The 25,925-nt window shown below is 34.1% G+C and overlaps 1 protein-coding gene across 1 annotated transcript in view; it reads left to right on the forward strand.

The window, feature by feature from the left end:
• Positions 1–938: 938 nt before the first annotated feature.
• Fim (plastin-2 fimbrin) overlaps positions 939–25,925 on the forward strand; it is a 64,649-nt gene continuing 39,662 nt past the window's right edge. The window contains exon 1 of the mRNA XM_073089989.1: positions 939–1,311. Coding sequence (XP_072946090.1) covers positions 1,249–1,311 — 63 coding nt within the window. The 5' untranslated portion in view covers positions 939–1,248. The remainder of the gene's footprint in view (positions 1,312–25,925) is intronic.

A 25,925-nucleotide genomic window follows, 5' to 3' on the forward strand; every position in this document is an offset into this window, starting at 1 on the left:
TGTTTCACACAGTAAGCGCGCTGCGGCCCCGTGAAGCGATCCATTGCGACTAAATTTCCGAAAAACGAGCTAGTGACAAGACCCCTCCCCGCGCCCCGCGCGGCATTTACTTGCGTAGGGTATTAGATTCAAATGTTAACGAATTCTTGGCCCACCCTGTATATTTTACAAAGGAAAATTCTGGACCCGCTAGTAGCTGTCCACTTTCTGCATAATCTTGTATGATTAAATACAAAGCATGGAACGTGCGCCCTAATTGAATACTGGGGTAGCTATAATACAATGTATTTGAGTAAAATATTGTGATTTCTTTCATTACTTTCATGAACCTTAACGCAAATTTAACTTGTACTTCACATTTGGCAATATACGCACACTAAATTTGATGATTTTGTACATTAAGCCGTTCTAAAGATATAACGATATAAGGAAACGATATTTTTCACATTGAAAGAAATACCTTTAAATTTTCATTTATTTCTAGTACAAACGCTATGACCACTCTAAATATACATGCTTGAAACCTCTTGCGGCCCTCAGATTGAAAACTTCTGATAGAAAAGTAACGAATGTCATTTGAAATCGGCACTTTCAGGAATATTCTAGAAATAGACATGTAACGCCATCTTTTGTGGAGTAGCGGTACTAAATGTAGTGTTAGTGAAGAGCCACATTAATAGTTGCGCATTTATATCCACTAGATGGCTCTTCCTGTGTAACAACGCCCTCTATTGAGTAATAATAAAAATATTCAATGTTGCCAAATAAAGTTCAAATAAAATATACTTTATTAATATACTTTGATTGAATTTATTTTATTGTAGCCAGTGTTATATGTTTATAATAAAAACGAAAGGTTTAATTTTACATAAACAAAAGTTATTTTATATGCTGGCAATAATTTTATAAGGCACTGTGGCTGAATACCAAATCGTCTATTAGCCACTGAGGATTGCGAACGACGTGATTCGTTTTCATGTCGTGCGTGACTTTCGTTCGTAGTAAGTGAACGCGTTATCGTAAGCATTCCGCACTATACATTTCAAAGTAGTGAAGATTTCTGTGCGTCTTTTGCTATAAAATATAGTTGCTAAGTGTGCTGTGATTTTATATTCCTTTTTTAATTCTTTTTATACATACTATAGTGTAAGTGGAAGGTGATCGCTGAACAAGTACATTTTACAGTTGCCGTACTGTTGTCGATGTTGTGATTTTTTTTGTGATATTAGTGATACTACTTGGTTGACGATGGCAGATAATTCAAAATTGACCGAGGAGGAGTTAGTGGAAATCCGAGAGCAGTTCTCACAGGTATTTCATTTATAATTTTCGTTACCGGCTCTAACCGAATGTCCGTTCTTAGGGAATAATAAAGTATCACGCAATTTGAAATATGTTTATATTTATAATCTTTTACGTTAATTTAAGTTTCGAATACTGTAATAAAAGGAATTGTTTATTACGTCTTTAGCACTTCTCAGTAAGTAAGAAGGCTCCGCGTGTGGTCTGCCTTGAACGGATCACGAAATTGTAACCTATTTGTACGTGGGATTCTAACTATAAAATTTGAATAAGGAACGTGAATTACGACACATTATGCATTATAATAATGTTTATGATGACATATACCTTTTATAACTGTTAAGTAACTATATATATTGTATTCCGGTTATAACCTCGGATTTATAAATTAAACCGTAAGTGTAAACATAGTAATTAAGTACTTAAGTAGCTATTTTTTATAACTGGACTATGTTTATATTATAGTCACGATATTGATAATATATTTCAAATTAAAATTAAAAGCATATTTATTTTATACTTTAAAAAAACCTTAAAATATTAATAAAAAAAATCCTCAATGTACTCAGAGATCAATACCCAGTCTCAAAAAGTTAGATAGATTTTTTTGAACTCTGCCATAAATGTTACTTAAGGGGCTTGTTCAACATGAACCCTTTGGTAAGCATCTTGCTGGGTACTATATGTATGGTGGTAAGGTCATTTATACTTCAACTGCAATAGTACCATTGTTGCACCTATTTCCGTTATAGAAGGCGGTATAGTTGCCTTCGTCTTACTGACAAATTTTTTTTTCTAAAAGAGTAAGAATTGTTAAGCCTGCCACTGTCTGGAAAAAGTATTAACTAGACTTAAGGCCATTTCTGATACCCTGTCTAAATGACTAGATTTAATTTGAAGTAATTATTTATCCTATAATGTATTTTTTTAATAATTATCCTGTGGCTTTCTATCCTTTCAGACAAGTACCCCCTATTTCTAGAATTTCTATAAATATTTCCAGAAATTAGTTTAAGTTATCTCTAATTGGCATAAATTGACGTTTCTGATTAGAACTGCCCAGACTGTCTGGTTTTCACAAAGGAATAATTGTGTACAATCATTACAAATCAATTCCAAGAAACTGTTATGTCAATTACGATGATTAGACAGTGAGAATATTGAGAATGAGCCTAATACATTTTAGCTTTTTTTATACTGTAGGAGTAGCTGATGAGCAAGCAGACCACAGAATAAACTGACGTAGGTACCACACCCTTAATACAGAAGCGTGGTGGTGATGCCAATGGAGACAAACGATACCTGTTCCTAACATTGTAGTTATATTTAAATTAACAGTAGGGGTATTAATTTTAAATCATTAATTGTATCCGGCATTACTTTGCGGAAATCCATGCTATTCAGTTAGGATTAAAACTTCGTTAGGTTTAAAATATATGCCATCAGACATATTAGTAGCGGATTGTAATTAATTTTCAATGCTGCATTATATCATTTTTATTAAGTACTAGTCATTTATTTTCACAGTATTCGTGTGACTAGAATTCCCTATGATAATGTTCTCATACAATAATTAATGTATTGTTTGTCATATGAAAAAGCAGTAGTAACTTACCAATATTATTTTTTCCCTCTAATTGTGAATTTCAGACTATTTGTAGTTGTGTATGGATTAGAAATTAATTATTATATGTGTGAATGATGAAGGAAAGTATAATGAGGAATCCTTGAAGACTGAATGAAAGTTCTTGAAACTTGTGTGAAATCTACCAAACCATTCCACCAGCATGATGAATTATAGCCTATAACCCATCTCTAACTTAGTGAAAAAGTGTGCTTAGTAGGAGGGCAATATATGCTGATAATTAATATAATTATCACTTTTATTATACATACTACTAGGATTGCCACCCGTACTAACTGTGAATGGAACGCACCCTCAGCGCTGTATAGGGAATTTTTGAACTAAACTCATTCATGTACATACTTTAATATAGACCTAAATTGCTCAGATGTCTATAATTATGTATTTTAAAAATAATAGGACCTTGATGGCCAAAGCGAAAAGTAATAAGAAATACTCATGGAAAAATAAATAATGATTGAAAATAGATTTGTACTATTTTTTTCCTTAAAGTACTATATTTTTGATCAAAATATTAAAATACTATTTTTCTTCAAAAAAAGGTGGCAACCTTACATACTACTAAAGTAGTTTTGCACGGCTTGTAGTATTTGATAATCCCAGTCCCATACAAGTTCTGCAAACCTTAAATGAGTAGGATTAACATATCAATATAAAGTGCATACAAGCAAAGGATTTCAAAAAGAGACACAGCGTATGTCCTATAATCTAATCTAGATGTGATACAAACAGTTAACGCATATGATAATATTCCAATATAAATATCATATCACTGCATACTCTATTCCACTATTATCATCATTTACTCGTATTGTTGGAGTAGTTTTGTAGCTTTGTTGTTTGACTGTACCAGCATGACTGACAAGGTTATTTCTTTCTTATAACATGGGTGATGGTTGCCATATTATGGTTTAAGGAGTGTGGTAAGACAAAGGAATGTGTAAGATGTGGAATGAGCTTCCTCCTGAGGTAGTCGCGGAGCGCTATGACATGGGGCTCTTCACAAAAGGTACAAAAAGAGCTCTCATACAAAGCCAGCGATGCATTGGCGACTCGTCTGGTGTTGCAAATGTCCATAGTCGGCGTTGACTACTTTCCATCAGGTAGCACGTCTGCCTAATTGTTCAGTTAAACAATAAAAAAAAAGGTAATAACATAAAGGATGTCAACTTACTCTGCGGTCAGTAATGCATGTAATCAACTTGAGGTAGGACCTTTGCCCTATTTAAAGGAATTATTTGTATGTTAAGTAGTTCTGCCCGCATATATACATGATACTACTATGTTATCTACTAACAGTAGTTGGTTAGGTAGTGTTTGTGTAGATAGTGTTCTGACTAAAGCTAAATAATATGTTGATTCATCATTGTATTAATATGTGTCACGTCATATATTAATTAAAACCTATTATACTCGTAGTTTGTAGTTTTTAATATACTTATGAATGAACGTATTTATGAATCAATTTTGTGTTTGATCAATCCCTATTAAGTTACCTATGATAATATGAATTTTAATAATATTTTCGCGAAAAAAAAAATCTTTTATCTATTAAAACATTCACTGTGGTTCATTCATCTTTTATAGTTTTTACATCATGTTACTTTTGATCAGATATTGTCAACCAGATATTCAATACAAGCAACAAAACTGTATTGAAAAGTTAAGTTAATAGAATGAAATTAACATGTAATTGATCAATTAGAAATAGCACGCATGAGTTTGTGATAAACGTGACAATTGACAGACAGACGCGATAAGACAAATAGTGCCTATTTAATTGGTGAAAATCGTCTTTCCATATTTTCTAATCGTATCTATGACGGACGGGACACGTGAGGTATACGATAAATTATCAGTACTTACTGCCTTTCATGCTATTACATACCCGACGAGTAAAGACGAATGGACTCGAGTACGTGTATGTAAATAAGTTATTCGGGTGTACTTGGTACTCTCCAAGACGTTCGTCCTCCGATGTAGTGTTGTCAGCGCGATGGAAAGGATTACATGTCTATCCTCGTGCTCAGCGTTTACATATCGTCATTGTTCAGCGTGTTATTCAGCTAATTGTTCGCGAATATATGTAAATCTGACATTAGAGCAATAAGTTTGTGTTTAAAGTTATTGGACAATATTTGTATCGTCACGTGACCATGCTAGGTATATTTCTCGTTCAAAACATATTTACGACAAATCTATGCACATTTAATCAAAGTGCGAACTCAACACATCTTTTTGCGCAATCTTCTAAGAACTCACTAATCAAGTTCCTCATCTCTCGATAAATATCGAACTACTGTATTATGCTATACCGATAATGACGTCATGCATCATTATGCTGTTACCTCACGTACGAATACAAGGTGACTTGTAGCATTTCGCTGGAGTACCTAATGTATTATGTTTTACATGAATAAGTATGTGTGGATTTACCTGTGAGTAATAAATGTAGGAATACATTCAGGATTTGCTGTCAGGTGTGACAAATATGTTTTTTGTATTCAATGGTATTCAATTAGTCGAAAATATACCTATATATATTTTTCGTCAATAAATTATAATTTATACTAATAATTATAATTATTACTCGAGTAAAATATCTGTAGCGACGTGTGCTAATTGTCGTGACTAGGGTTTCCACCTGTACAATATGTTTGTAATTGTATGTAACTTCGTAGTTTATTTTAGAAAATAGAACTTTTACTATAGTTTTACAATTAAATTATAGAAAATATATTATGCTATGGTACGAATATATGACTAATATCCTATGACTCGTGATGTCTCGACTCAATACAATAGTTTTGCAGTTTCTTTGTAAGAAATAACCCTAGCTACGACTTATATATATTAATTGCCTTATAATATTTGGTCGCTAACTTTTTAATAGTATATAAAGAGACTCTGGCGATTTGGCGACAATTTGCGAATTGCAATTTGGCGAAGTCTGATATCTCAACTGAATGTTTTCGAAATTTTCAATCCCAAATATTCAAGTTGTCCAAACACTATGGTTTTATACACGCCAGCTCTTAATAAATACTTGTTATAACTAAGTAAAAAACGATTTGACTTTGCATTTAATGTTTATGTTTACACAATAATGTAAACTCAGTTTATTTCTAAATAATACCGCTCGACTCCATCTGGGTCAATTCAGATAAAGGTACATAAAGTTTTCGCGTATGCAAAATGTATTTTCAAAGCAAAACACTTACTCATACATATGTAATGTAACATATTCCATGCATGCGTCATACATTACCCAAGAGGCAATTTCGTGTAGCCATAGGCTTAGTATTCGAGACGCGTCGCCATCACCGCCTTGACACCTTTGTGTCGCTTCAATATCCAATAAGATTACACAAGTCCAAACTCCAAAGTAAGATTTGGTTGACCAAATTTGATTTGGTAAGGAGAGTATGTAGTAACTACATGGTCTTTGATGGTAGAACTTTTATGGTTCGATTGGCCACTACCGCCTTACTTCTGCCTGTTTAATAGCAGTAGTCTACGCTGCTATGTTTTGGTTCGAAGGGTTTGGTGACGCAGAGATGTGCTAAGATGGTCCGGAGGGCTAGTAAACTGATTGATAGAAGGAATTAAATCCTGTAAAGGCTGATGACAGATGTCCATTTGTGGCAATGACCACTTACATTCAAACGAACTACTTACTTGCTACTTTATTCTCATTATAATCCTGCATCATGGCCCCCGTCAAAACGCAAAACATTGATAACTCCTCAAATACAGTAAATTATAAGTTTTCGTTAAAAATCTACGACTGGTAGCGACCGCTTACTTGATTTCATTGTATCTTTATGTTCTGTGAGTAAAACCTTAAGACTGACAACCCTATTTAGCACAATATTTATAAAAAGTAACCACATTGTTTACGTTTTAGCTTATAGCCCTTTAAAGTACGAACTCCAAAAGGCGATGAAACATGTGAGAACTTTAAGGTAAAGAAAATAAACAAAAAAGCCGCTGGGGGTTGTTTTGATTATAGTAATATTTATTAAATGGTTTTTTCTTAAACAATATTTTAATTAACATTTATCTGCAAAGTTAACCCGTAAAATTATATCAAAAGAGCACGTTATTAAAATGTCATTCTTATAAAATAAATCTTGAACTGACTTTGTAGTAGTGTATCGTAAACGTGTCATTATTAAACAACATCGTTATAAAAATTAAACGGTTTTTCGATCCTTTTCGGTCGGTACATTTATAAGTACCGCTTTTGAACGATGCAATATTTTATTACGAGTCCAATTGTAATTTTAGTTCGTTACATCAAACCGATACCCAGTCTCCAGGCTGCTAAATAATTAGTAATTAATAATTTAGCGTTTATAAATATGGTATTACACGAAGGCAAATATATAAATATCGTCACCCAGGACATCAGTCATTGCTCGTCAGATCTGCATGATAGGGAATTGAACACGGAACATGCAGTACCCAGAATGATGTAAGCATTGCAATGATATTAAAAATTTGCGGCTACATTAAGTGAGATACGTACAACATATACTATTTATCTTTATTGCACCTTACTATAAAATTACAATTTTCAAAGGTGAGTATTATCCTGTCTAAGTACCGGCTACTATAAGTAGCGGATATGTAGACTTAGAATCACAATCTAATGTCTTATCGGAGAGTATACTTGATATGCGCGACGCGGCAACCATTGTAATTCTCCTTCTAGTGGACAGTGTCCACAAAATAAAATACATTTCAATGACGCCTGCACGGCACTGAATTTTCTCACTAGTTTTGGTCATTCGTTAAGAAAACATATCTAAAACTAAACATCATCAAATCTCATTTAAATTCGTTTAGAAGTTATTAACAAAAGAGGGTTCTTAGTACTAACAGACAAATGGCTAGACGCTCTCAGGGGATCGTACCTAATTAGTAGGACCTTAATGTCATGCGGTCAGTGATAGCCTCGATCGAGGGGTCCGAGGTTTAAATCCTAGGCACCTCTGATTTTTCGTTATGTGCGTATTAGAAATTAATTATCACTTGCTAAACGGTGAAGGAAAACATCGTGAGGAAACCTGCATACCTAAGAGATTTATGAAAAAAAAAGTCTCAAAGGTGTGTGAAGTCTACCAATACGCACTTGGCCAGCGCGGTAGACTATCGCCTAATCCTTCTCATTATGAGAGGAGACCCGTGCCCAGCAGTGGGACAGTAATGGGTTGCTGATGATGGATAATGTCATTCTTATAATCCATATAATACGAGTATTACTTTATTACCTTGATGTTATTGTTTATATGCTGCCTGTATAAACTTTCTTACAAAATAATGTAATAAACATTTATGGCGTACGTAATACAAGGAATCTTTGTGTGGGGCCCTCAACGCTTGTACATTAAACATTTATTATAATTAGCTAATTAGTGAGGAGACATGGACTGTCTCTTGAGAAAATACTATGTAAGATGCAAGCGGGGTGGATTTTAAACATGTTTTGAATATATTACCTATATAAATAATGTAATTGAAAAGTTAGTAAGCCTGTATAGTGATGAACAGTTTAGCGGTCGCGGTCTTCCGTGGAAGATAATTTTGACTAATTTACACAAAATTTACAAATTTTCTAAATTAGCACTTAACCAAAATCATGTGCTAATTAAATATTTTTTTTGTATTAAATATTTTTTTTATTTTGTCGTAATATTGAAGTTGATCGCTCTTTTTTGGTCCAAAAGGTGTGTGTTTTTTAATATATTCCTTATCTTTTTAATGTGACCAGTAATCCACTACTAGGCACGCGTTTCTGAAATTTTTGGTGAATTTGGAATCGAACCTGGGAACTATGTATTAATAACAGCTAATTTTATACCACTGGGCTGGTAAGCGAGTGTTCCTAATTCATTTGTGCTACTTAAGTACATAGGTAATCTCATTACTGTACATATGTATGGAAGTAGAGGGTAGACTGTTCTAATCCTATTACAATGTCATCAGCGGTACATACCGCGCCCGTTATTTTCCATAGCGTATCCGTAGCCTTAAGAAGTGGTGACAGGTTATTGACCTTTAAGAAGTTTTTAGAACATTCAAGCATAACGTTAAGAAGTCTCAGCTGTTTCTGTCATATCTTTATCTAATCTTCAGTTGTTCGACTTCGGTGCTATCACCACCACGCGTGTTTCCACCGTATAAACCTTTTGTACCTTATAAGAGCAATAAAGTTGTGTAGCCCAGCTATGATTTGGTTTGAAGAATGTAGTACGCGAACATGAGGTACTAAACAACTTAGGTCACGCAGGTAGCTTCGCAGGTAGCGTGCCAGGCACGTTGCAACCTCTGACTTAAGTCAAATCTAAGGTCGTTTTCTTTTTCAACACTGTTTTGGTCTTATTACCATGCGACAGTGGCTAGTAGTGGCAATTTACCATTGTGTCAACCTTATCATAGTATAAGGTTGACACGATCATTCATAAAAAAATATAAAATGCGGTACAAAAGTTCCAATTATTAAGCAACATACTTGCAAACATAAAGCATCTTATCAAGACCGTGCAAAACGATACAAAGTTCCGTTTAAGGAAGCGTATGAGTATCTGTTATTAATTTCGTGATAAAATTGCTTTCAACTCCGGAATGCGGTCGCAGGGTTCACGGTGGTACCTCTGAGGTCGTTTGGCTTTCCGGTCTGAGTCATTGCCTGGCCGTAAATTTCGTATAGGTTACCTGGCGAGACTGCTACTGCGACTTGAGGTACGATACACCAAGTTGAAACGAAACGAAAATCAACCCTATGGTTTTTGAAATGTCACACAACATTGCGTTTATTTATGGCGTTTACACATGTCTGTACTCCAGTAATCCAGTAATATTGGAGTAGCGCTGTATTCAAGTTCTCTCTAAGTTGTTAGGAGTATCTGTCCTGTAGTGCGACAAAGATTTGCTTGCCAATTCTTGAGAAATTGATACCTATCGCATAAATTATGAGTAGTAAAAAGAGACTCAAAAATATTTACTTGCGCGATTTAGTTTTTGCATTATGTAAGCATAATAAGCTTACCTTATATAAGTTATGAAAATGAAGTTATTTTAACACTAAACAATCGAAACCTAATTTTAATTTCTGACATAATGTCATTTAATTTTAAAAAAACTTATATGAAATCGTATTGAGAAAGTTACTCCTTTTTTGAATTCGGTTAATTAAAATAACTAAAACCCACACTTACTAAACTCAGTATAAAAATACTGTCAAATTAAGTACCATACGAAACATCTGCAAACATGTTGCATAAAATTAATTGACATTCTTATTGTATAGATATTCGTAATTACCCATATGTGTCATGAGCAGAACGGAGGAAGTACGGAAATAGCCAGATAAAATATGTCTACAGAATAAAAATAAATAGTTGGAACGTTTATCAATTACTATTAACATAATTTATAATAATAAAGTTCGTCGGAGAGCTACGCCACACTACTAATCTCATTAACAGCATATTGTCTCAATGTTAGGTTAGGATCTACATTATGTGTATTATTTTTTATTTTGATTATATAAAATTGATGTAGCAAAATCATGCAGTCCTTCTGATTGTAAATGGATGCTGACGTCCATGGACATCTGTAATCAACCCCAGATAAGATGCGATTCTTACCTGAGGTTAGCCACAAATGCGACCCCTGAGGAACGCTTTATCAGTATGTCTACCTTACCACACCCTTCCGCGAAACACAGCAGTGTTTAACATTGCTGTCATTAGGTAGTAATAGGTGTGGTGGTGGTGTGGAGTCGAACACATAACTTCGGAAAATTAGACGTACGTGCTTAGGATTCGAAACCTGCACTTTGAGGAAGAATGCCGAAAATCATACCATTAAGTGTATTTATACGTAACTAGCTGACCCGGCAAACTTTGTAGCGCCTCAAAATCTATTTATCACATATATTTCATATAAAATATAGTCTATGTTACTCGTGGATAGCGTAGCTTTTGAATGATGAAAGATTTTTTAAAATCGGTCTAGTAGTTTTTGAGCCTATTCATTACAATCAAACAAACAAGCAAAGTTTTCCTATTTATAATATTAGTATAAATATAGAATATTAAATAATGCATACGATATCATATGTTGTTAATGTGTTAGTAAATAGCATGTTTGATAATTCAAAACGTACAATTATGCTATAACCGGCAGAGGTATAAAATCAGAGTGGAACTAAAAGAATTACTCACATACATAACTACAGTAAGCTCACTGCACGATAACAGCTATTAGCTCTAATTACTTAACCATATTCGTCGGGGTCAGATGATTAGTAGCTACACTTGAGATGACTAAATAAACGCTCTCATTAACGAACTAACAAATGGTTACCTATTAAGCATATGAACTTTGGGAACTTTGGATTAAATATCGTAGTCTTTAGTACTCTAAAATGTATGTGTTTGACGATCCACAGTAATAGCAATGCATTTGTGGCCGACCTTAAGTGGGACTAGTCCTATCTGAGTTTGATAATAGATGTCCAGGAGCGGCAGTTGCTTTAACCGTCGGATGGTAAACACGGTGACCACTACACTACCTCATTACTATTGTTGTTAACATCCATAATAGTTTTGACCTCAACACTTCGCTAGTCCATTCATAGTGTGTTAAGTGTAATTAAATGCATATCTAATTAATTTACTTGCTTCAACACATTAGCATCGACCTTAGATAGGATTTATGCCTTTTAGGACTAAATTGTATGTTCATTGTATTTAAATGATATACAACTATGTTTTAAGGATGTGTTGCCATGTCTAAAAATTGACATCTGTAGCATAAAAATAAAACGTTTAATACCAACGATGTTATTCTATAAAAATAAAACATTGTAAGATCATACATACATTTCTGAGAAACATATTAGGTATCATATTCTAATCAATGGGCCGCACTTTTTATAATCTTTCGTATTCCAAAAATATATCATGCAGGGGTTTCCCAAGGATCAATTCTAGCGCCCCAACTTTACATCATTAATTAAGTTAAACGGAGCCTATGATTAAAATATTATTTAAGCTCTAGTCGTAATATGCCTCATGTAGTTAATTACCCACATAATGAATGTCCTTTGCTCGAACGATGTGCATCGACCTTGGCGAGGAATGTGGCCGTTCGTGCCTTTGTCCCACCTCGTGACGTGAGGCAGCTGCACCGAGGAAGAAAATAAAGTCTTATAGTTGAAAGAACAGCGACGAAATTGTTACGTATAGTAAGTCTTAGGTGCTTATGCAAAATCTTGGCTTGGTCTAAGACTTTGCATTAATTTCGTTGGCTTTTAAAATAGGATGGATTAAGTTTCGTGTTTTTTATTTAACAGCTTAATATAATATTATCCAGTTCTTCCTGTCATGATTTGTTTCTGCGTACATCTAATTCTAATGTAGATGGTGGTTTCCATGTATTATTGATTATATGCTAGCAGTGTGACCATTAAGTATAAATGGTAGTTATAGAGCTATGTATTTTATAAATATCTTAACTCTCAACTCTTAGACTCGCCAATTATCAATTTTGTTAATAAATTAAGAAACTATGTACCAATTTGATCGTTAGCATTTTTCCCTGAAAGTTTGTAGTAATCAATGACTCTGTTGTAGTCTATTATATTTTCATAACCTGAAGTGAAGTTTAACTAGTAGATATGACATATATTATATAGAATCGATAAGCATACGAGCCAGCCATCAGTACTCGGAAATGCAAACAACTATTTAGATTTAGATTCCAGTTACATCTATTTGCGAATCAGGTTCTGTGAACGCTGTTCATAGTTCCAAACAAAGGTAATCGAACTCTTCACCTTCTATATCGTCGTATTAACCTCTACTTATTATTCTATTAAAGCTGTAATTCATATCGTGTGTAGTCATATAATTATGTTGAATACGCTTAATGTTTGCTATCTAGCATTTGGAGAGTGTCGCATGTTCTTCAAGTATCTTTAATGTGATTGCGTGTGCAATTTCTCTGCCAACGAATTGAATGTTAAAATTGGAGATTGTTTACTTGATGTCGGCTGTCAGATAGTACTTCAAATTTCTATCAGATATATTCAGAAAAAAATGTTTAAGTTGTCGCGTGTACGACATAATAATTACGGTAATTGTCACACCGGAGAAATTGTCGTGAAATTCGTTTAAATTAGTCAAAAATGTCGTGTCAAAACTGTTCAGCGTGATTCTTTTATAAATGACGTTTACGACTCGTTTTTTGAGTAAACATTCACTTAATGATTTAATACCACTTTATCAAGTTTATGTCCTTTCCATTTCATCACGATCGTTTCAGTGGTTTGGCAACAGAGAACGTTCGACACTGATTATAAATATAATTGTCTTTAGTTTCCTACATCGTGAGTCACTTCATGATGACTAGTTTGTAAATGAAAGACACATTAGTAGGAGCACATTCTGTATTGGTTCCACTTAAAAGTAATGGACCGTCCGCTTATAAACCTGTGTTTTTGACCTACATTCATGTTTATGACTTACATGTTATTGTTAAATCAGGGTTTCGTAACCTTTTCATAGTTACGAATCGTTTTAATCAATTTTTGTCTTGTCATCGACCACAAGAATTGGGCAGCATAATTTTAAATCAATATATACAAGGATAACACTGTTTACGTGTTCGAGCAGTAATTATCTCAAATCGTCGCGGACCAGTGGTTCAGAACCTTTGTGTTAAAGAAATTGGATTAACGGTTCTTTGAAAGTTTTTTTTATCATTTAAATATATATCTATTTTTAAACGTCCTTATTCAAATTCTTGTTTTTGTTAATTTAATGCAAACGCATGCAAATGTTTTTATTCTACTGGAATAAAAGCGCTATAAAGGCTCTTAATGTTATTTAATTGTGGTTATCAAACGATTGAAATTCCCATCTCTAGGAGGAGCCATAATCAATAGTAATTGTTACTTCATTAGGCTATTAAAGTCCATTTTATTACAGGCTTTCATAGTTCATTGAGGCATTCGAAACATTCAAATTAGACTATTGTAAGTTGTTTCCAAGGATTGTAATTGTAAATTACTTTAATTGATGTAATAGCCAGTCGTAATGAGTATAATTTTCTAGCTTGAGCAGATAAAAATATCAGTCTTAGAATTAACTTAGCATGAAGTAACGGCGTCTTCGATTGGTGGGTATTTTTACCCTATTTCAAATTAAAAACAACTTTCATTCGTTAATAAAATCTTCCAAAATAGTTGTCAGAAATACTACCACAGTACTTCAAAAGATACAAGATGATGATTGTGAAAGAATAAACAAGATCGCTTGAACACGTCATGATTAATGGCAAAGCTTAATATTTTTGTGGAATTAGTAATACATAATATTAATTAAGTAGAAAATACAACATAAGAAAAGACAAGGAAAATTTAAGTTAAGACGGAGACAAAGAAGGAATACATAGTCAATTTCTTCACTTACAATATTAAAATGTTACAATAATTGCGAGTAATAAAAACGATTAGAGTACAATCCATGCCCCACCATTATATCCAGGTCCCCCCACAATCATTGCTGCGTAACTATCCATACGAGGTCGATTCTCGCAGTGACCCGAAGCGGTCCAGGTTTTTTTGGTCGGTACAGTTTCGAATGGCAATGACCGCGAATCAGGCGTTCATAAGACGTTACCTCACGACACGTAAGCTTAGGGCTGTCAGCTATATACTGTCACTGTACTGTCAACTGTCAAGCTGTCATATACCTACTTAACAGGTTCTTGATCAACGCGAATGTTATATTTTCTGTACATGACTATTTTCAGTCACACGTTTCACTTGTACGGTTTTGAAATTTCTTTCCTCAGAAAATCATATGACCTAGAATTTGAGCAATCTTTAGTAAAAGACTCCAGAAAGTTGTTAAAACTTTTCCAAGATTATTCCAAATAAGTTGCTTTTCAGATTGAAATAACTTGAACAATTACATTAGAGTCCGACTTTCTTCCTAATTTTATTCGGTACTTTTGTTTTATCGAAGGTCTTTCATTTTAATAGTAGCTCTTAAATAGTTTAAACAAAACGCAACTCCCATTTTCCCTGGGGCTTTCTTATCATTTTTCAATCATATCCAGTAATAGTCATAGAAATGTTCTCCAATGTACCAACTTTTCACAATGGCTGTGATTAAAAAGTTACTTTGAAAATTTGATAAGTTTACCTTCATTGGTAACTTAGATACTAGTGTTTCAAGAAGTAGATCTACTTTCTTTTCTCCGTAATACTTTTATCCTACTATTTTTATCAGCCAATCTTGGATACATTAATATAAGTTTTGTTATCTTTGAGGCTATTTAGTTCAAGAAATAAATCAGAACTTACAGCATTAAGTCCATCTGTAGATTCACTTGCCTTTATAATACAAGGTTGAACGGAATAAACATTATATTAATAACATTCTAAAACATAGTTATATGACGTTATTTAAGTTCCATTTCGTTTTCGATAAGTTTTCCAGTCCACCGACCCTGCACGCAAGCCGATATGTCGTTCATTCGCGTACCTTCTCGTTCGGATCGCTTTGGCATGCTGCGTAGTTTATTTACCTTTGGAGCTGATTCAGCGGTTTCGAAAGTAGACCCAGTTGCAATAGATAAAGGTGTATGATTCAGTGGCTGTGAGTTTTGTTTGAATAGGTGCGTCCAAGGATTTGTTGACAATGTTTGCTCGTGCAGGAAATTTGTATTTAGCTTAAGGCAAATGTCTGCATGTAGTGTTAGAGATTGTAACGGTTAACGAATGTAGTGATGAGTGATCTAGGTTAACGATTCATAACAGACTAGCTTTTTAAAGAATTGCTTTGTAAAGTTAAATCAGTCTCGGACGGGATTGGAAGAGTGACTTCTAGTAGCTTAAGTGTTTTGGAGAGCACGATAAGTCATAGGTCTCGCTTGTTATCATGGAACAGCAGTTGTTATACATTGTTGGTACTTTTATGGGTATGAAGAACATCTTTTTCGAGTGAGGTAGTAACACCGCCCATCTGCATTGGAGTATCGAATTATGCTCCTGGCCTTCCCCAGTTTGGGAGAAGTTGCGGGCCCAGTTTGGGTCATAAAATGAAACGCCAAATGATTCTTATAAACAGTCCTTTGTTAATTTTTAAAATTTACTGAACCACTTCAGCGTTTTAGCTTTTCTTGGCACTCCAAAGTTTAGGCTAATTCTCAAACTGATGACTCAGACACTTACCAATAAGTAACGGTCAAGAAATTTATGAATCATTTGTACCTATTAAACGATCTATTCTAAAACTTAAGTGCCCGCTATCTTCACGTGTCCATCAACAATAGAATAAATGTATGCTGAAAGCATTGTTCCACTGATTAGTTTGTATTAAATTATTTATATAAGTACATATATATATAATCCGTGAGCATTAATATAAGTATTTATGAACTTTATATTTAAAAAAATGTTTTTAATGTAGAAGTAGCAAACGAGCATGCAGTCCACCTGATGGTAAGTGGCTACTACCGCCCATTCACATCTGTAATCAAGTCCAGATAGGACTAGATCCTAGATCCATATAGGACTGACTACCTGAGGTCGGCCACAAATGTGCCGCTAACCCTGAGGACTAAGCTGGAACGCCTCGGAAAAGTATGTCTCCCTTACCGCACTCTTAAAACCGAAACACAGCAGCGCTTTACACTGCTGCTATGAGGCAAAAATAGGTGTGGCGGTGGTGCTACCGGAGTCGAATCACAGAGGGTTCCAACACCTTCAATATATACCAACACCAATATACCAATGCCATGATAGACACATCAGTGTATTCATTATCATGTCACTATTTTTACTGTTTTTATAGCAACTTCTGAGAATCATGAACATTCGTGTCTAATACTAATTACCACCGAATAACAAGTGCATGCCTTGCATACAAAGTGAATAAGTGAAGAATCGCTTGTTTGCTATATTTCTTTTTGACGTTTAAATTACAAATGTTTATACAAACATTTTAGCGAAGAATAGATTTGCGATATATTTTTCTGATTCATGTAATATTTTGTTTATTGTCTTTCGAATACATATTTTTGAATATCTATATTTTAGGCACATTGCAACCAGCATCATATGAACACAATTTCATCTTGTACATTGTTTATCTTTTTGTGTCTATCTATAAGTTTTTACCAAAAAAAAATAAACCACACTAAAATAAATAATACTTTCGATTTATTATACTATTGCAATTGCTTACCCTTTTCTAAGTTTTTTCTATTGTATCAACACTTTATTGTAGTACCTACGTACTTATTTTTATTCGATAAATAGATCAAAACTCGTTATTTGTATCAATTCAAAACAATAACAATTCTTCATTTCACTTTGTTTATAAGTGATATTTTTCTGTATTATTTTCTTCATTAATTAGGACTCAATTGTTTCGTTAACTATGAAGTGCTTTCTAACTGTACATAGACGTGAGCTGACGATAATCCAATATCTATAGCAATTAGTATCGCATTATTCTTGCGTGAACTTCTTATGAGTGTGTGAGCCGATTAATGATTTCAAATTAATTATAACGTTACTGACGCCGAAGAATGTAGTGGATTAATGTTTAAAAGTTAATAATGACTTAATTGGTGCGTTGTTTACTTTGTTTATTTTTTGGGATTCGCGAAAATATCGAAGTATTATTTATTTATTGAACAGTAATAATTTTATGGGAAAATAACAGCCGATTATAAAGGGAGATTCAGACTTAAATTCTAGATGTATCAAATGATGTACGTAATAGAAATTGTAATAAAGTTAACTAAGGAATGAAGACTAAGGTACATGCCATCAAGCTCTCAAAGGTGCATAAAGTTTAACGATTGACATATATTATAAAACGAACCCGGCACTGGGATAGTGGTGGGTTAATGACTAATATTGTGATGTAAGTAATTAACAAATAATAGTTTTAGTACAGGATCGATACTTTTTTAAATACCAATGCTACAAATAGAGTAACAATGTCTCTTGATCATTAAATGTTCTTTGTGTGACATTTTATTTAAAATATTCTATATCATGACCTAGAATTCCAGAAGGTTTATCTTTATAATTGGAATCCAACATAGCGTGTTGACGTCTTCGATAAACTTTTTGAGATATACAGATAAGATATTGTATCGAGCGCCATGAGTTTTAATAAGTTTGAAATATGCAAACGGTATGAACGTAAATAATGGTACAGTTAACACATAATCCGTTATTATCCCACTTTTTACTTAGTACAAGTAATTACGTATATTTAAGTATTCATGTTTTTGAATTTACTTCGTTGTTATTTAATACTTTACACATCTTATTTATAAAATTCTCGTATCACAATTTTAGTTACCGTACTCCTCTGAAACGGCTTTACCGATTTTCACCAAATTTTATATGCATATTCAGTAGGTCTGAGAATCGGCTACTATCTATTTTTCATACCCCTACCTAAGGGTAGTTCACCCTTTACATTTTTTTATTTATTGCCGGGTCAGCTAGTATAATTCTATTATAAGAGCACTATTAAGAACTACCGTATTGAAGGTTGAAGGCTCACTAGTAGTAGCTCACTTTCACTTAGTCCTCCAGGGCTATACATCTGCGGCCTATCTCCGGTACTACTCTAGTCCTATTTGAGTTTGATTATACAAGTCTATGGACGTCACTGACATCATACCATTAGATGGCCTGCATTCCCATTTGCTACTTAATAAAAATCGACTACTCACATCGGTATGCAGGTCACACATGTCAAAATGATTGATTTATTGGTTCTTAAACGAAATTAAAACCAATGTCAACATTTATAAATCAACTACTTCATGATATTATGCAGTTTCTACAATATATAAGTGTGACGATGACTCACTCTCCTTTCTATAGCCTTGTTTGAAATAACAACGAATTGTTACTTCATTTAGACCGGTTCAACTGGACTGTGCTATTTTAGTCAAAACTAATGGGGAGAGAGGGGACCGAAAATCAATAAGCTTTGCAAAAGGGTGCCAACCAACCCTTTACAATTAAAATGAACATCGTATGCATGCAATTATAACGTATTCTTCCTCTCTGTATGTGGTCCCGTTGAATGGAGAATTTAAAACGCGACAAAGCGTTGCCTCTTTTTCCGGTCTTGGCCATTAAGCGAAATTTTTTCATACTATTGACTATTTTGATTGATTGTAATGTTTTTATAGAATTATACTTAGATAAAAACACTATTTGTATGTTAGTAAAGTTCAATACCGATTTTTATTTATCCATCATTTTGGCAGGGTTAATCTTAAGCACGATTCAATTGTTTCTGTTACGGTACCTACTTACGAAAGGTAAAATATCCTGAGTGTTATCATTTAAATCCTAAGACTTTCCAATGCATATGTAGCAGCCTTTTGACTAAGTTAGAATGTCTCATGTTGCATGTAAAGTACAATCAGTGCAACCGATAAGCGATTCTGAATCCTTTAATCCCGGCTCAAAGCCGACTCGAGCGTCTCAGATACCAGGCGAGCATGACTTCCAAAGACGTTATGTATGAGATCACAAAGAGCTTTATGTGTGCCTACTACGCCTTATGGATTATGGTTTCCACAGGACAAGGACAACTTATCGTATGAAAAATATTAAAAGGAATTGTGAAATAAGTAACTATGTTCTGTTATGGAAACTGGTTTATTGAAAACTTCTCAACTTCCATCTGTGTCAATGAAAAAATCTTTAATTAAGCATGGTATAGCTATTGTTGAATGCGGCTACGTCTCTGATTGTGGTGCTTATTTCAAGTTTAATGGTATCCAAGTTTATGGTAAATGTAATTTATTATCTTGGGTCTACAGATATCTACAGTAGGTAGGTATGTATATTTAGTTTCCGAAGTCAGCGCCACTTATCCAGTAATCCCCATTGAACCGTCTTAAGTTTCAAGATACCCGGCGAGCATGAGCTTAAAGATACTAAGCCCGTCCACAGAGACTTCTCTCTTAGCATTTTGTTAAGGGTTGTCATGTCAAGCAGAAATAAAGAAATGCTACTTTTGTATTTTCATTGTATAACACAAAAAAAGTATAAAAGTATAAAGAAATATTTCATTCTGTAGAGTACATTATTTTTCAAAATCTTCTTAGTTTTGCTATGAGGAAAAAAAATGATTCTACTTAGTCTACTAAGCGGAATTTTATAAGGTTTTGAAAAATGTCAATATTCAAAGGCTGGTATTTTTTTCCAAAAGTGGCAACCCTGCCCAACTGACCATAGTTTTGTTTCACTCAGGTCAACACTCTGTGACTCAACGCACTGCAACTAGGCATCTAAAGGTGAGGTTCGATTCGATAGATATGCACAATGACATGCAAATGTACTGTGCATTAGTATTTACAACTATACTCTAGCAAAAATAAACAAATCATATACCTTTATAAAAATATACCTTTAAATTATCAGTCCATACTGGTTAAAAATTAAATTTCAATTATTGTGTAAAAATTTAACAGTCTTATCTGTGTCTAATTTTAAAATGACTTCTAAATAAAGTATTAAACATGACAGTCCATGAGTGCTTTTTTAATATATAATATAGGAGTAGCAGACGAGCATGCAGTCCACCTGATGGTAAGTAGCTACTGCCACCCATGGACATCTGTAATCAACCCCAGATTGGATTAGATATACCTACCTGAGGTCGGCTACAGATGCGCGGCTACCCCTGAGGACTTAGCTGGAACGCCTCGGAAAAGTTTGTCTCTCTTACCACACCCTTCAAAACCGAACACAGCAGCGCCTAATACTGCTGTTATTAGGCAGAAATAGGTAGGCGGTGGTGCCGCGGGAGTCGAACCACAAAGGGTTCTACCACCTTCAAAGTAGTATTCTCAACGTGCCGATTTAAACAATATTCATACAAAAGTTTGTCCATAAAAATAACAACAATCCCATATAACTTTCCTCCTAACATTACTAGCTGGAACAAACTAGTTAAAGTTAAGAAAACAAATGTTTAACGCCTGCTTGCAGCTGTTAACCACGCGGCTTAACTGGAACGTGTAGTTAAAAGGGGAGTTTAATCCGTATTTACTGTATGTGCTTATGCTAATATGTAATTTTATATTAGCATAACTTGATATTTATACACGAAAATAATTGTAATATGTAAAGATAAAATTGCACCGATACGTGTTGTGCAGCCATTCTTAATGGTATTATAATACGGTTCAGGAGGTAGAGCCCTGCGACAGACGGACAGACAGCGGAAACTTAGTAATATGGTTCCGTTTATATCCTTTGGGTACGGACCCTTAAAAGGTCGTAACAGCCTTAAGCTTTGATAAGGCCTTAAGATATAAACTCGTCTCCTACTCAGAAGAACAATATACCGAAACACTAGCAACTTAAATATATGTTCACTTTGAGAGGAGACCTGTGCCAAGCTACGAAACAGTGATGTTTCGTTGATGATGCTGATGATGAGTAATATTGTAGCCTTTCTATGGGAATTTAAGATAAACTAAAGCGAAACTTTTTTCATAAGTTCATCGCGATAGTGCTTAACCTCATTGATCGTCTACGAATCAAGTGCCCACTATAGCCAGCTTTGTATGAAAAGAGGCCACGTTTTTCTAGAGAAGGGCCTTAATGTTTTTCAAAGTTGTATCGATGTAAGAGTTCTACATTTAAGTAAAAAGAGTAATTATATCTGGTGAATTATTCCGGTCTGACGAACAGAAGTTTCAGATTCGTATTAGTTTAGACAAACGTCTAAATAATTAATTTATTTTTCTGTTCTGGGTACTTTAAAGCCTTTGCTGGTAATTCCTTTTTTCACGAGACCATGGCATTCCCGGCAAAAAGAGTTCTTATATGAGACTATGAGTGCAGAAAGACTCATAATTATAAGAGTTACATTCAAAAATTTCAGCAGCATATTCAGCATTATAGGTTTTTTATATTACCACTCTACAGTAAGTCTTTAGGAATTATGCCCTTTCTAGTAGTCTACATATTGCATACTTCAGAAGATCTGCCTTCTCTGGTATTGTACCTTCCGTGAAGCTCAGTGACTTAACCATTGCTAAACCTGACTCACCTATTCGTACTAATTGAGCATGTAACTCGTGCGTGTAAGATTTCATTTACATACGCTAATTGTTGTTTTGTCTCACCACGACTGGTATTGTCTTGTATTTTACAAAAAACAGTGACTGGTGAGCACTTTGTTTTAATTTGAACAGTATTGTTCGTGTGTAAGACAGTTGTAAAGGTGTAGGTGGATTAATAATTGTTTTAAGTGTTTATTTGACAAGTGTTCAAGATGTTTAATATGATTTAAAGAGGATACAACTCTTCATGGTTCGACTCCAGAGGCTCCACCGCAACACATAGTACTGTTTTGTAACAGCTTCGCTTAGCTGCTGTATTATAGTTTGAAAGCATTTAAGTTATACATTAGGGATAACAAAGCATCTGTGGCCGATCTCAGGTCTTTAATCCCATCCAAGGTTGATTTTAAGATTTCCATCACGTGGACTGAATGTCCTTTGTGACTACCATATTATAATATATAAAAATTTCGAGGGTGATTTTGATCTAAATTGTTAAATATTTAGAGGGAGTTAAATAACATAGACCACTAAAATATTTAGCGTTCTTGTTTAAACATTGAAATTCTTGCACGGCGCACGCGAAGTAGACTCAAAGAACGATTCAATTCACTAGTGCATGGAACCCATTTGTTTATTTGCAAAGTATTCCTCTAAACCGGCTCGGTGCTGCGGAAACGGCACGTGCTGAGCGGGTCCAGGCCACTCCGCAAATAGCACAGCCAGCTAGCGTGCGCGACCATTCTTGATCTTTACTGCGGTGGCTAAATGGTAATGGAATTGTTATTGTTACTTGCTAGGGTTGGTAAATTGTATTGTAGGATAAAATCGGACTTAATTATTAGGTGGTATTTTTATAACTTGGAAGAAGCGAACGTTAAATTATGTTAAGCTTTTCTGTGAAAAGCTGTTTCTGTCAAAACATTTATTAAATCCTTAGAGGTAGGAACGCATTTTATAGACATAATTTTAGAGTTGATTACGAGGGTCGAGCCGATAATAACTTTCCGTCTTCTATTTCCCAAAAGAAATTGTAAGGTAAAGTCGAGTTAATTAATTTTCATTCCCTGACATATATCATATTTTTACCTTGCTATCAATACGGCTAATTAACAAAAGGTTTCCTTCACTATATTGTTACGATACTTTTCAGAAATAGAGAATCACGTCTGAATATTGCCTTATCTATATCACCCATTACATTCCTCGAAGTTGTCATTAGTCATTTATTGCAAATTGTCATTATTCCATCCAGAACCTATAAACATTGTAATCGACAGAAATATATGCTACATGTGTTAGTTAGTCGTCCGTAGCGCTTTCCTCGCATCATATGACTTATTAATCACCTAACGTGCTTAGATATCATTAATTATGTTAGAGATGAAAACGAAAAGAAAACTGCTCGATCTTGAAATGTGCTTGTTTTTAACTATTGTTTAAGATGTGGTGTGTTCGACACAAATTAGTAACGGGGACATGAAATTACTAAAATAGATTATTCAATCGAATATGACTGAATAAAAAGAATTGACAGACACATCGTAATTAGAAACGCTCAATACATTTCTATGAAAGTCTCCTTGAAAAAAATTGTTTGCAAATATAAAAAGTCAAATAATAATTTTAGTAGTCTTGCCCTTGTCTTAATAATAATATCAGTAGTCTAGCCTTTGTCTTGTCTTGTAATATGCTAGCCCAAAAGCATTTCAAAAGGTAATTTTTGGTTTCATTGAGATAGCAAGCCTCTCACATGTATTTCCTTATGTAAATCCTTTTAGTGGTCGTGAAGTATGTACCAGACGTCAGAGAGACATGTCCAGTAGTGGAAGATACGAGAGGTTGCAACCAGGCCTCCTATTGCATTTAGCTTTGGCCCGATGCACTTAATTATATTACATGAGAGCATTTAGGATTTTGTTCATATATAATATAGGAGTAGCAGACGAGCATGCAGTCCACCCGATGGTAAGTGGTTACTGTCGCTCATAGATATATGTAATCAAGCCCAGAAAGAATTAGATATTCCTACCTGAGGTCAATCACATATGCGCAGCTACCCCTGAGGACTAAGCTGGAACGCCTCGGAAAAGTATGCCTTCCTTACCACACTCTTCAAACCAGAACACAGCAGCGCTTGACACTACTGTTAATAGGCAGAAATAGGTGGTACCGCCAGAGTCGAACCCCAAAGGGTTCTACGTCTACCATCTTCCAATTATTTAATTAATTCGTAAATTATTTGCAATAAATTAATTAACAAAACCCTTCATCGTAACTATAAGAACGTATGCAAATGTAGGTACAGTTGATGCTTTCGCTTGCTTCCATTGAAACATAATTTCTCCTTTCTCCCTTAAGATACCTTTCACGATTTAATTTGTAATACAATATAATATAAAACTTTCGTTTTTCAACCACTCAACCGCGATCGATACTAGTAAAACAAGACGATAGTTAAACTATACTGAGTCTTATGACCCTCGGGATAAATATTATAGTCTTGGGTATGGAAAAGCTATTGTTTGTGGTTGTAGAGACGTCATTCAATGTTATTGTAGCTTGTGGCTTTGATGAACTCTATCTTTCCTGTTGTCACGTGTTCTAGGGACTTTGTAATAAATACACGCACAATAAACTTAAATTGACTAACTTGTTGGTACATAATAACTGGGGGGTTACTATAAATTTCGTACCATAATTCGATTAAATTTATAAATAATTAATTTCGATGCAATATTGAAATCAAACTTTCCTGAACTATGATGGTTTTTAAAAGATGTTAGTAGGCCTCCTGAACTACGATATTAAAGGCAGCCTCGCCTATTTCTTTCGTAACTATAAACACAAGTGTGTTTTGCGACTTTTAAGAAGTGGAATAGGTTAGAGACTAAATACTTGCATACCACTAATTAACGGAAACAAATCATCTTATCGTCAACTTCAATTCATATGTCTTCTTATAGACTCTGTTCCTATTCAATGCAGTTTATATTATTATATACTTGCAATTAAAACAATAACACATGAATTTGTATGATTCAGTTTCACATTAATTTTGCTATCATATTTGTCATAATGTGGGGTGTTGATAAAAGCTAATTTTAGCAAATTATGATAGGTATATAATACGCATAATAATTGTATTATGTTTCGTAATATACTTTATCTGCCGACTGTATCCGTTGCGATTACATTTGAGCTAGCTTTGCATATTTTATATATTATAATGTTAAATCCATCTCATAAATCCATATGTTTATAATTGTGTATGCTTGTCGAAGCGTCTGTTAATGATCGTGTAACTTTAGAACAACTTTGCCGATTGAATGCATATTTACATAGTATAATTATATGTTTTGACGAGAACATGGATCATAGGTTGTTATAGTAGGACTCGATAGAGTTCAGTGGGTAAGCAATTAAATTTACTTGTCAAGTTCAACCATGACACAAAAATAAAAATAAGTACAGTTGTCGATGTTTTTTTTTTCAATTGTGAGTACGAAAATGAATCGCATCAAGTCCACTGTTGGGCATAATGATGTAATTTTCCATGTGAATAACAGCAGTAAATGAATTTATCGATAGTACATTGGCTACCCTTGAATTATAGTATTTTGTTAGCTATACACACGGCACTGTTTGTTTTATCGCTTATATATTATAAATTATGTGTTGAGAATTAATGCACGACCATAAACGTGGTCTTTGTGATCTAACGAGTTTCCTTAATAGGTCACACCCTCGAGGTCGATTAGTAAAAACATCAGAAGAAATCTTTTATATTCCTATGCTAATATAAATAATGTACCTTTTCTTTACGTATAAT

The sequence above is a fragment of the Epargyreus clarus genome, unplaced genomic scaffold (genome assembly GCF_041222505.1).
Source record: "Epargyreus clarus isolate Ecla_fem2 unplaced genomic scaffold, WU_Ecla_fem_2.2 ptg000031l, whole genome shotgun sequence".
NCBI lineage: Eukaryota > Metazoa > Arthropoda > Insecta > Lepidoptera > Hesperiidae > Epargyreus > Epargyreus clarus.